The sequence below is a fragment of the Mus pahari genome, chromosome 14 (genome assembly GCF_900095145.1).
Source record: "Mus pahari chromosome 14, PAHARI_EIJ_v1.1, whole genome shotgun sequence".
In the NCBI taxonomy this organism is placed as follows: domain Eukaryota; kingdom Metazoa; phylum Chordata; class Mammalia; order Rodentia; family Muridae; genus Mus; species Mus pahari.
In genome coordinates this window covers 68,461,496-68,472,882 of record NC_034603.1, presented here as the reverse complement: position 1 = coordinate 68,472,882, position 11,387 = coordinate 68,461,496, and the positions used below count along the sequence as shown (strand labels likewise).

Below are 11,387 nucleotides of genomic sequence, written 5' to 3'. Positions count from 1 at the left end.
CTCTCTCTCTCACACACACACACACACACACACACACACACACACACACGCACACACTCCCACACGTGCACACGTGCACACACCACCACCACCACCACCACCACCACCACCACTACCACCACTAGTAAATAGCCTGGACAATTTAGTAAGATTCTATCTCAAAATAAAAAGAGCTGGAAATAGCTTACAGGCAGAGCACTTACTTAACGAACATGAAGACCTAGGTTCAGTTCCCAGCACAGAGAGTAAATACATAAATGAATACAAACATGAGTAAATAAACAAATGGTATGGTGGTGCCTCTCTCCAAAGTAGTAATAACAGGAGCTGCAGAGCCCGATGTGGGTGCTGGGAATTGAACTCAGGTCTCCTTAAAGAGCAGCAAGTACTCTTTTTTTTGTTGTTGTTGTTGTTGTTGTTGTTGTTGTTTTGTTTTTTTGTTTTTTGTTTTTTGTGACAGAGTTTCTCTGTGCAGCCCTGGCTATCCTGGAACTCACTCTGTAGACCAGGCTGGTCTCGAACTCAGAAATCTGCCTGCCTCTGCCTCCCGAATGCTGGGATTAAAGGCGTGTGCCACCACACCCAGCTACAGCAAGTACTTTTAACCTCTATCCAGCCCCTCCACTTGAAATTTTTAGGCCAGGTCCAATACACAGCCAAGATAGCCTTGAACTTACCATGGAGCTGAGGAGGATGACATTGAGCACTAGGGTTATAGCCATGCACCTCACTGCCTCACTCAGTCACGACAGTAAAAAGTGGCAAAAATACAACTTGCTATAGCCCAGGATAGTCCTAAGCTGGCTAGCCTTCTGCTTTTGCCTCCCAAATATTGACAAGTTAAGAAATCAAGTTGTATAAAAACAAAAACAAAAACAAAAAAACCCACAAGCTATAAAGGAAAAAAAATGTTTGCCACGTTAAAACTTAGGCAGATTAAAAACACTTGTTTCTCTTCCAAAGGATGAGAAACAACGCCCCAGCACCCACATATATGGTAGCTCACACCGTCTGCAACTCTAGCTCCAGAGGGAATCTGGTCTCCTCAGGAACCTGCACTCACACGTTCATACCACATGCAAACACATACAATGCACATAATCAAAAATAATTTAAGCCAGGCAATGGTGACTGGGCAGTGGTGGTGCATGACTTTAATCCCAGCACTTGGGAGACAGAGGCAGGAGGATTTCTGAGTTTGAGGCCAGCCTGGTCTACAGAGTGAGTTCCAGGACAGCCAGGGCTATACAGAGAAACCCTGTCTCAAAAAACCAAAAAAAATTAAAAATTAAAAAAAAAAATTTAAAAAGCATCATGGTGGTCATGCCTTTAATCCTGGCTCAGGATCCAGAAGCTAATGGATCTTTCTGAGTCCAATGCCAGTCTGAGCTACAAAGTGAGTTCCAGGACAACCAGGACTGTTACACAGAGAAACCCTGTCTTGAAAAAGCAAAATAATATAATAATAATAATTTTAAAAATAGTAAGTAGGCTGGGTATAGTGCTGCACGTCTTTAATACCAGTGCTCAGAGGTAGAAGCAGAAGGGTCTCTGTATGTTTGAGGCCAGCCTGGTCTACAAACAGAGTTCCAGGACAGCCAAGCTACATAGTAAGACCCTGTCTCAAAAAACAAACAAACAAAAATAAAATGCCCCCCCAAACCCAAATATCAATATTAATAATAAATATTTTAAAAGTGTTTTGGGTAAAAATGTTCTGGGAAACTAAATAATCACACAGCTTTCAGAAGGATGACTCCAGATTACTCATTAATTACACAAGGGATAAGATACTTTTACATTAGAGAAATCTAAGAACTAATATATTAACCGAGTGATCAAATTTATCTTTAATAATAGAACAGGGCTGGGACTCAGCTCAGTCACTCCAGGGCTGGCCATGGAAACGTGAGAGCCTGAGTTCACTGTCTAGAACCCAGGGAAGAAAGCTGGACAGGCTCCAGGCTCAGTGAGGAAACCATGTCTGGAAAACTAGGGAGAAAGCAAGGTGGGGGTGGCCCATGCCTTTAATCTTAGCACTCAGGAAGCAGAGGCAGGCGGATTTCTGAGAATTCCAGGCTAGCCTGGTCTACAGAGTTCCAGGATACCCAGGGCCACACAGAAAAATCTTGTGTCAAAAAACCAAACCAAAAAAAAAATAAAATAAAATAAAATACTAAGAAACTGTGGAATATACCTGATATTGACCTCTGGCTTCTATACACATGTATACACGTGTGTACATACAAGTATATACAAACAAGCACACATACAAATATGCAACACACACACACACACACACACACACAAATAATAGAACAAGACCAGCATAGTAGGCATACCTAAGCACTGGGGAGGCTGAGGCAGAAGGGAACGTTGTGAATTCAAGGCCAGTCTGACTACCTAGTGAGTTCTAGGACCATCCGTGCTACAAAGCAAGGCCTTGTCACAAAAAGAAGCAGAGTAGACAGGAGGAGGGAAGGAGAGAGAGCCCACACCTAGGACACCTGGGGATATTTTACAAACCTCCCAAGTCAATAAGCAAAAGTCAAGGAGTCCCATGGACAGCCATAAGCAGAGGAAAGGGACACACAGTTCACAGAAGAGGAAAGTCCCTGTCCACAAGCAAAGGGATGCCAACTACATATACAAAAGTGCAGATTAAAACAAAGGCCTGTCACATACCTGTACAATCACTGTATGGACAGACCTATTGACACAGCCATGGAAGCACAACACACGCGTGCTTCCATTGTGATGTATACTATGACAACATAAAAAGGTTAAAGATGCATATAATACTTGGTGGTGCTTTTGTAGTGTGTGTGTGTGTGTGTGTGTGTGTGTGTGTGTGTATGCACACACTCACGCACATGGATGCCAGAAGTCAATCTTCATGTTGTTCCTCGGGAGCCATCTACCGTGGTTTGTTTTGGTTTCTGAGATAGAATCTCTTAGTAGACCGTGAGGCTTGCTGACGAGGCTGGACCCTCTTGCTAACAAGCTCCAGGGATCGCACGTCTCAGCCTCCCTTGGGCTGGATTCACAAACTTGTGCTGTCTACCACAGCTACCTTTATAGAGCTAGGGATTCAATGAAGGTTGCCATGAGGCAAGCATTTTATCAGCTAAGCTGCCCCTGCAACCCCACAATAACCTTTTAGTTATAAAAACTATCTAGCAGTGGCTGGACTGGTACTCACTATATAGACCACGTTGGCCTCCCAAGGACTGTAAGGGGGATTGGAGATGCGAGTTATCACGTCCAGCTTTGGTTTTTATGTTTTTGTTTTTGAAAGAAAATGACAAGTGTATTGAAGACAGGAAGAGCACAACGTACGCAGTAGTACCAGAAGAACCACCTGCCCACTAACTTCTTAAGAGCTTGCCAGCTCCAGAGCCGGTATTAGTTAACCCTGCCCATTTCTGACCACTCTTGTTTAATTCAGGAATTCATTCCAGCCAAGCAGTGTGGATACTTTGTATAGGCACCAAAGACACAAAAAGGTATAAAAACAGAGAATATGCTAGACTCCCTGGGGCTGAGATCATTGAGGAGGGACGTTAATCAACTGTTCCCATTGATAAATGTGAAGTCACAACCATTATTATAAAATCTATGAAAAGTTCCTGGAGCTCTGAGCCTGCAGGATCTGAGTCCGAGACACCGTGCCCCACTCCTGACTACCCACAGCCTTCAGTCGTGTGCACCGTTTCTTCTTGCTCATATTATAAACTCCCAGAGCATATTTTTTTTTAAATAGTAGAGTGTCCTTTTAGTTTTGAGAACCTTTCCAAGTATCCAAAACAGGGAATTATTAGTATATGCTTGTTTACATACTATATAAGTTTTGGTTATGTACCTAGATGTCTCAGATTTTGTTTTAATTTTTTTTTTCTTTTATATCCTACTGTATGGGGAACTATAGGGTTTTTGTTTTGGTTTGGTTTTGGCTTTTGTTTTGTTTTTGTTTTAAATATCAGGCTGTAGTGTTAAGGAGGACGAAACAAAGTAAAAATTCTCTACCAGCATTTCTAACAACTACCTCAAGAGTACTTCAAATAGTTTTCTTCTTTTTCTCCCAGATAAGGTCTCGTGTAGCTCAGGCTGGTTTCAAACTAACTTATTATGTAGCCAAGGATGGCCTTGAGTTCAAAACACTGCTCTTCTACCTCTGCAGTGCAGGGATCACACGCCATTTCCCATCATGCTTAGTTTCTTGTTTTGTTTGAGTTTTTTGTTTCCTCCTTCTCCTCCTCCTCCTCCTCCTCCTCCTCCTCCAAGACAAGGTCTCACTCTGCAGCTCAGGTTCATCACCTCATTGCCTCAGCCTCCCGAGTGCTAACATTATAGAGATGAACCATCATGCCCAGCTTAAGATAATTGTCCAAGGAAATATTAGCAGAAACCATTTCTAGCTCTAGAAAGACAAAAGACAACCTGAGCTTCCATCTACCAGTACTAAGCCAGTGCTATGCTGTTACTTTACAAATAATAAAAAAAAGAAAACCCTCATGATAAAGCCATTCAACATAACAAACAAAATCGGTTCAATGATGCTCAAAAACAAAACAAACAAACAAACAAACAAACAAACTCCACCAGCTTTACTTCCACTTACATCCCGAAATTGAACCTTTCCGAGTTCTCCTAATTCGCTGACACAACAATAAGCAGCTTCAGACTGTAGAAATAGCTGGGCCAGCGTCATCTCCTCACTGCGGAAAAGCTCCCCCATGGTGCCGATGGTAGGTCACTCCAATCTCAGGCAAGAGAGACAATGACGTGGCTTGAGAATTAACCTATAGGACAGAGAACAACAATACCCTAGGTGAGATTCTCATCGTGCATGCCCTAAAGGGGAGTCTAAACACCCTTGCTATCTGGCTTAGAAAGGTGCAAAAGAGACATTGCCAAAAGCAGTTACTAAATCCCAGACTAGGGAGCCTAGACGAAGAGTCATTTCCTTTGTAAGCAACTCAAGGAATCAGGATTGACTGGCAGTATTTTGGAGCAACACAATACAAAAGAATATATGCATAAGGACAGGGTCCGAGAACCCCAAAAGCTCTTTAATATGAGGCTCACAGTCCCTGGGGGTTTGGTTTTATTTTGTTTAAGACTGTCTTATATAACCCACAGCCTGCCTCAAACTCAATATATAGTGGAGGCTGGCCTTGAACTCCTGATCCTCCTGCCTCCCATCTGTTTTTGGTTTTTGTTTTTCTTTTTTTCCCCATACAGGGTTTCCTCTATGTAGCCTTGGCTGACCTGGAACTCACTCTGTAGACCAGGCTGGCCTTGAACTCACAGAGATCCATTGTCTCTCTGCCTCTGTGTGCTGGGGTAGTGAGCCACCACCAATGGTACTGCCTCCAACTCTTTAGAGCTGGGATTACAGGGATACACCAACATGCCCAGAGCCTTTTGCCCCTACTGTTTGCTTTTTCACACTTGACACAAACTTTCTTGCCAAAACCCTTCTCTTTGTTGTTGTTTTTGTTTGTTTGTTTGTTTTGTTTGTGGGCAGGAAACAATAAAAGAGACTTTAATTACCCTCTTACATAAAAGATGTGACTAGCTTCCCCTCTCATTGACAATGCCCACTTCCAACATCTAAAATTCCCAGCACTATCTGAAAGCTATGGCTAAAGGGATCAAGCTTCCAAACTCCTGGGAAAACAGTATTCCTCTTCTAAGGAATTCCAACATATTAACATCATTTTTAAAAAGACAAAGGAGCCCACACAGCTTAATTTCAATTCAGGCATGACAGGAAAACGTTGGTAATGACAAAGCACTTTTAACAAGCCAGAGGAAAAGCCTTCCACCTCTGCAGCTTCCTACGACTCAGACTCATCCCTATCCTCGAGACAACTGCCTTCTTCCATCTGTCACATCTCTCCTAGGAGCCTGAAGGTTTCCGTTCAGGTCAGCAGCTGGCGCTATCAGTGGTACTGAAAATGCAATTATTTCTTCGCGATAAGCTCCCCGTTCTGCTTCTGTACAGCACCATCTGCAGTATCTATCCTCAACAGATCATGCACTGCATCACTTTTAATGTCGTAACGTCATGCAAATTCCATGTTAAATGGTAGATAAGACTGATGTTTCCGAGAAGACTTGCTCTTCGGGAAGGCCGGAAGACATTTTGAGGAACCCGAACAACAAATCCTTTCGGCATTAGGTGTTGAAGGAGAGAGCAAAATAACACACTCGACTAAAGCAAGCATTTCTCGAGAGATTATGTGGGTTGCCTTAAGAATATGAATTACCCACAGAAGCTATAACCAGTCCTTTCCACCTTGAACAGGGAAAGATGCCACAGCCTCAAAATAAATGAAATCATGTCTGACAGGCATAGACCAGGAGCTGACAGGGATGGATGACAGCCTCCAGTGAGTTGCCGCCCTCCTCCTGTTCCTTCGTGATTACAGGCCTCTCCAAGACTCTCTCTACCCCCCACTGAAACCAAACCCAAAACGAATTTGGAAATGCGGTTTCCAGGGGTCGCGAAATGAACTACGAAGAAAGTAATTCTGCAAAAGGGTGATCCCAACCCAAGGTCCTCCCAGGAGGACTCTCGCTCGGGTTCTCCAATCCTCCCTTTCTAGCAGGGAGCATTTGTCTGTCGTTCACCTCTTCATTTCTAAGCTGCACAGTGAGAAAGCAGAAATGTTCTGTACCGGGCATAACCTGTCTCCTGGTTAAGGGAGAAATCCCCAAATTGTAAGACCCTTTAAGAAATCCCCCCCCAGATCCCTCTGCCTATTCGATCTCCTCTGTCCTTTCGCCTCGCCTCCTCCCCTCCCGGGTCATCCCTGGGCAGTGGCCCTCCAGTTCCTCTGCCCACAGGAAGGGTGTCCGAAGAGGGAGACGAGCCCCCCGCCCCCATTTCTATCAGAGACCTAAGATCCTGGCTAATTCTTCTGACAAGTGTCCAAGGTATCGGAGTGCGCTCCACGTCCCCTCGAAGGCCACTCGGGGAAAGCGCTCTTTCTCCAACCCTCGCTCACCTCTCGCCCGCTCCGCCGCCGCCGCCGCCGCCGCGACCGCAGCCGCCGCAGCAAAGCCCCCTGGCTCAGGCTGAGCAGAGTCGCCGACCAGCGTACGCAAGCAGGGCTCCGCCCCCACGCCACCGCCGAGTCCCGCCCCCGAGATGACTTCATCTCATTTGACCAATAGGATGCCGCCTCTCCCCTGCTGCCGCAGTGCGGAGTCTTTGGAGCTCGGGCGAGTCCTGGTGTGCTGTCGCCATCTTTGTTCCGGAGTTGTGATTTCTATCCCAGTTTGGAAGTCATCGGGGCTGGGTGTGTGACTTTTGAAGTGTTTGCCTTTTGAGCCCATCGGAAGCCTTTCTCTCTATTATCCTCGGAGCAAGGTTACCTGCCACCTCTACTTTCTAGAGAACCAATTCACAACCTTTTCTTGGAGAAAGCAGCATGAAAGAAATGGGCACATTATAGAATGATCTGAGAGCCTGAAGGGGGCCTTGAAGCTTGTCTTCTCTACGTACACGCATCCTTTGTCGTTCTTAGACCTCTGAAAATATTTGAGCCCCAGACTGGAGAGCGACTTAAGATAAAACCTATAGTAGAGACATAGGATCTCGTCCACTTACAAAGTATCGGATTCATTCTTATAGCAGCAACCTAGGATTTATACTTATCCAAATGATAAAAATAAATATCCCCGGAAGACCACATGTTGACAAAGTAATTATTTTTATCTTGCTTAGTAGGTTTCTGTGAACCCATATGACCACGTAGGAGTTTTCAGTTCCTCATATGTCTTTTGAATGCAAAATGATACCTACCTATTTTTTTTTTAAGCTCCCTTTCTAAATATTGATAAGAGTCCTTTTCCCCCTATTAAAGAAGAGTAGGGAGTCAGCAGAAACATCAGGAGGAACTCGGAGAACTGGTCAGTGAGTCTCTGTGGGTGGCGGAACTCATTGAGATTCAAGTGTAGTGAAGGAGGTATTTCAGATTAAAAAAAAAAAAAAAAAAAGCAACTTGTACTGATAGTTTTTATCTGCTTGGCAAAAGTATTACAAAACGTGTTTTGTGAGCCCGAACAAAATGATGGACAGAGTGAACATTTTATTTGAATTTCTCTACTGCACGTGGTAATTGAAGGTAATTGCTTCGTTACAATTCTCTCGAGAAGCAGCATTTCTGAGACCTATACTTTACAGTTTTCACATTCCGCAGCTCCTTCTACAGACAGGGACCCACAATTGAAATCCTGCCAAGTATTTCACAATGACTGTCATTTCCTTCCTCATAGACTTGAAAAAAAAAAAAAAAAAATGCTAACCTCAGAGTCAGCTGCTTCCTCACCACAAACAAATGTTTCATGCGCTACCTGTAAGAAAGCCTATCCCGGACTACAATTCACTTGAGCTGTTTCTACACCCCGCGCCGTGGTTTCCCTGAAAGTACATCCTCTTAGAGGTCCAATAATAATAATAATAATAATAATAATAATAATAATAATAATAATAATAATATAACAATAATAATAAGTCAGGTGTGTTTGTGCGCATGCGTGCTATGGTGTAGGTATGGTGGTCAGAGAACAACTTAGTGGGAGTTGGTTCTCTCTTTAACCCCGCGTTACCCAGGAATTGAACTCTGGCATCAGGCTTGTCTGAAATGCTTTAACCTGTTAAGCTGAGACTCCTTTTCTTCTTCCTTTCATCTCCTGCTAGACTTCTTTCCCCAATGTTCATTTATTTTCTTCCCATGCTCTAATCTTGGCCATCTTGCCTTTCGCTAATTTCAAATGTCTATGATTTGGGATTCATGTCTATTTTTCTATCCTCCACTTTTCTTTATGGTCAGAGAGGGCATTTCTGTCTGTTAGATGATACCTCATGGGTAATATATTTGCTGAAGTCTACAACTGTGAGACAAACAGTATTAGGTACTGCAGATATGATAATGAAGCAGATACATTTCCCATCCCCCCCCCCAAAAAAAAATCTTGAAAAGTACATTTCAATACTGGGGAGGGGGCGTGGCTCACACCTGTAGTAACCCTAGTAATTTGGAATGCTGACGCAGGAGGATTACCTCCTAGTGAACACCAGGCCAAGTAGATCAACAAAGCATCTAAAGAAATTACAAGGGAGAGAGGTGAGTGCAATGATTAACACTGTACTATGTGCCAGGAAGTTCCCTCAATGCTTTGTAAATACAGACTCGTTTACCTATCACAATAACCCTAGGAGGTAGATACACCCATTGATCAGAGGATATGGTATTATCCAACAAGATAATAATGTAAATGTTTTTGAAGCTGGGGGTATGGCTCAGAGATAAAACACTTGCTTACCATGAATGAGGTTCAATTCTAAGCATAGGAAAAAATAAAAAGTAAAGAAATGCTGTTAGGTCAGGAGTACTGGTGCATCTGCATCGTTAAGCACCTGTAGTTTACTGACCGTGGAGAGCAGAGGCAGTAGGATCATTGAGCCCAGAATTTCTAGGCTGGCTTGGGCAACAGGCTGAGACCCAATCTCACAAAAACAAATACAAAAACAAAGTGATAAAATATGTTGTTCTTGAGTATGCCTACGGCCCCAAAAGATCTTAGCAATTCTATCTGAGACTTAGGCAAAACTATCAAGTCTAAACTGAGCTTTCGCTTAGACACCTAAATAACAAAGATTCATCAGTTCTTCACTATCAAGACAAAGTAGATAGCAGCTAGAAGGATCAAAGTAATAGAGCGTTGGAAAGTCACAAGAGGGCCAGTGAGATGAGAATTCTGTGCTTGAGCATACATGTAAGCTCATGTCCATACACTCTAGAAAAATAGATAGATAGATAGATAGATAGATAGATAGATAGATAGATAGATAGATAGATAGATAGATAATTTAAGTCATAAACAAGATATGCTGGCAAATGTCTGTAGTCCTAGCACTTGGGAGATGGAGACAAGAGGATCAAGAGTTCAAGGACAGCCTAAGCTACATGTGATTCTGTTTCAAAAACTAAAAACAAAGTTATAAGAATTGTTACTGTAGTTATAATAAATATAAAAGGCTTTTTTTCCTATTTTCTCTTTGAATAATGTGTGGCAATTATGTAAATTCCCACCAGTGAAGAGTTAGTTCTATTTCTAAATCTATGCAACTTAGATTTCCATGGGGACCAGAGGAGAGTAAGAAAGTGTTTTGAAGTATAATATTTGCTCATAACACTCCTGTCTGTGTACTTTCTGGATGACTGTCCTTTAACTACCATAACAGTCACAGAGTGGGTAGCTTATTTGTGAAGGGTTTTGTTGTACAGGGCCTCATGTAGCTCAGGCTGGCCTGGAGCTCACTATGTAGCTGAGGCTAGCTTTGAACTTCCAATCCTCCTGCCTCTACTTCCCATGTGCCGGTATTGCTGGAGTAGCCCACTGCACTTGATTTAGACAGATATGAATGAAGGTGTCTGTGTGGTCATAATTCTGAAAAGATTCCTTCCATTTTTTTCCAGCTCCTGGTAATCCCTATCAATCAGCGGTATTCCTTGGCTTTTGGAAGCACTTTGGGGATACACTGGAAGACACACCCTCTTTTCATGTACCATTCTTTCCGATCTTTTTATGTCCACATTTTCCCAATCTTATAGGGACATCACTTACTGGATTACAACCCACATGAGTCCAATAGGGTGTTGTCTTAATTACATCTGAAAACTACCCTATTCCTAAAATAAGGGGCATTCACAAGCTTAAATTTAGCTATAAATTTGAGGGATAACTGTTCAACCCATTAGACCTCTTGTATAGACTTTAGTAAAGAAATTTGCTGTACATAATTTTTCAACTATATGAACTTATAGGGGTTGGGGTTTCACTTTGTGGTAGAGTCCTTGCTAGAAAGTATAAGGTTCTGGCTTGGTCCTAAGATCTGAGAGAGAGAAGAGAAGAGAAGAGAAGAGAAGAGAAGAGAAGAGAAGAGAAGAGAAGAGAAGAGAAGAGAAGAGAAGAGAAGAGAAGAGAAGGAGAAGATAAAGAAAAGAGAGAAGAAGAGAGAAGAAAAGAAGAGAGAAGAAAAGGAAAGGAACTTTCTTCTGAGAGCTGGGGAGATTGCTCATTTTTTAGTACAGAGCTTGCCACCCAAGCATGAGAATTTGGATCTAGTCCCCAGGACTCATGTAAAAAGAAGCCTGGCATGGTGCTCACGAATAATGCTGTCTCTGGGGAAAAAGAGACAAGAGCATCCCCGGGACTCACTTGTCAGCCAGACCGTCTAGGGGAGTGGTGGCACATGCCTTTAATCCCAGCATTTGGGAGATACAGGCCGGCAGATTTCTGTGAGTTCAAAACCAGCCAGACCTACATGGTGAGTTCCTGGACAGCCAGAGGTACATAGTGAGACCCTG

The 11,387-nt window shown here is 43.1% G+C and overlaps 1 protein-coding gene across 8 annotated transcripts in view; it reads right to left on the bottom strand.

The window, feature by feature from the left end:
- Positions 1 to 7,148, bottom strand: part of Atp6v0a1 (ATPase H+ transporting V0 subunit a1) — a 55,805-nt gene extending 48,657 nt beyond the window's left edge. For 5 of the 8 annotated variants that reach the window (XM_029546617.1, XM_021213359.2, XM_029546621.1 and 2 more), the window contains exons 1-2: positions 7,017 to 7,148; positions 4,622 to 4,802 (exon numbers count right to left, since the gene is read on the bottom strand). In XM_029546617.1, the coding sequence (XP_029402477.1) occupies positions 4,622 to 4,738 (117 nt within the window). In that variant the 5' untranslated portion in view covers positions 4,739 to 4,802; positions 7,017 to 7,148. Of the gene's footprint in view, positions 1 to 4,621; positions 4,803 to 6,908; positions 6,929 to 7,016 lie in introns of those variants that run through there. The other 3 variants (XM_029546619.1, XM_029546620.1, XM_029546618.1) reach the window with 2 other exon arrangements.
- Positions 7,149 to 11,387: the final 4,239 nt, after the last annotated feature.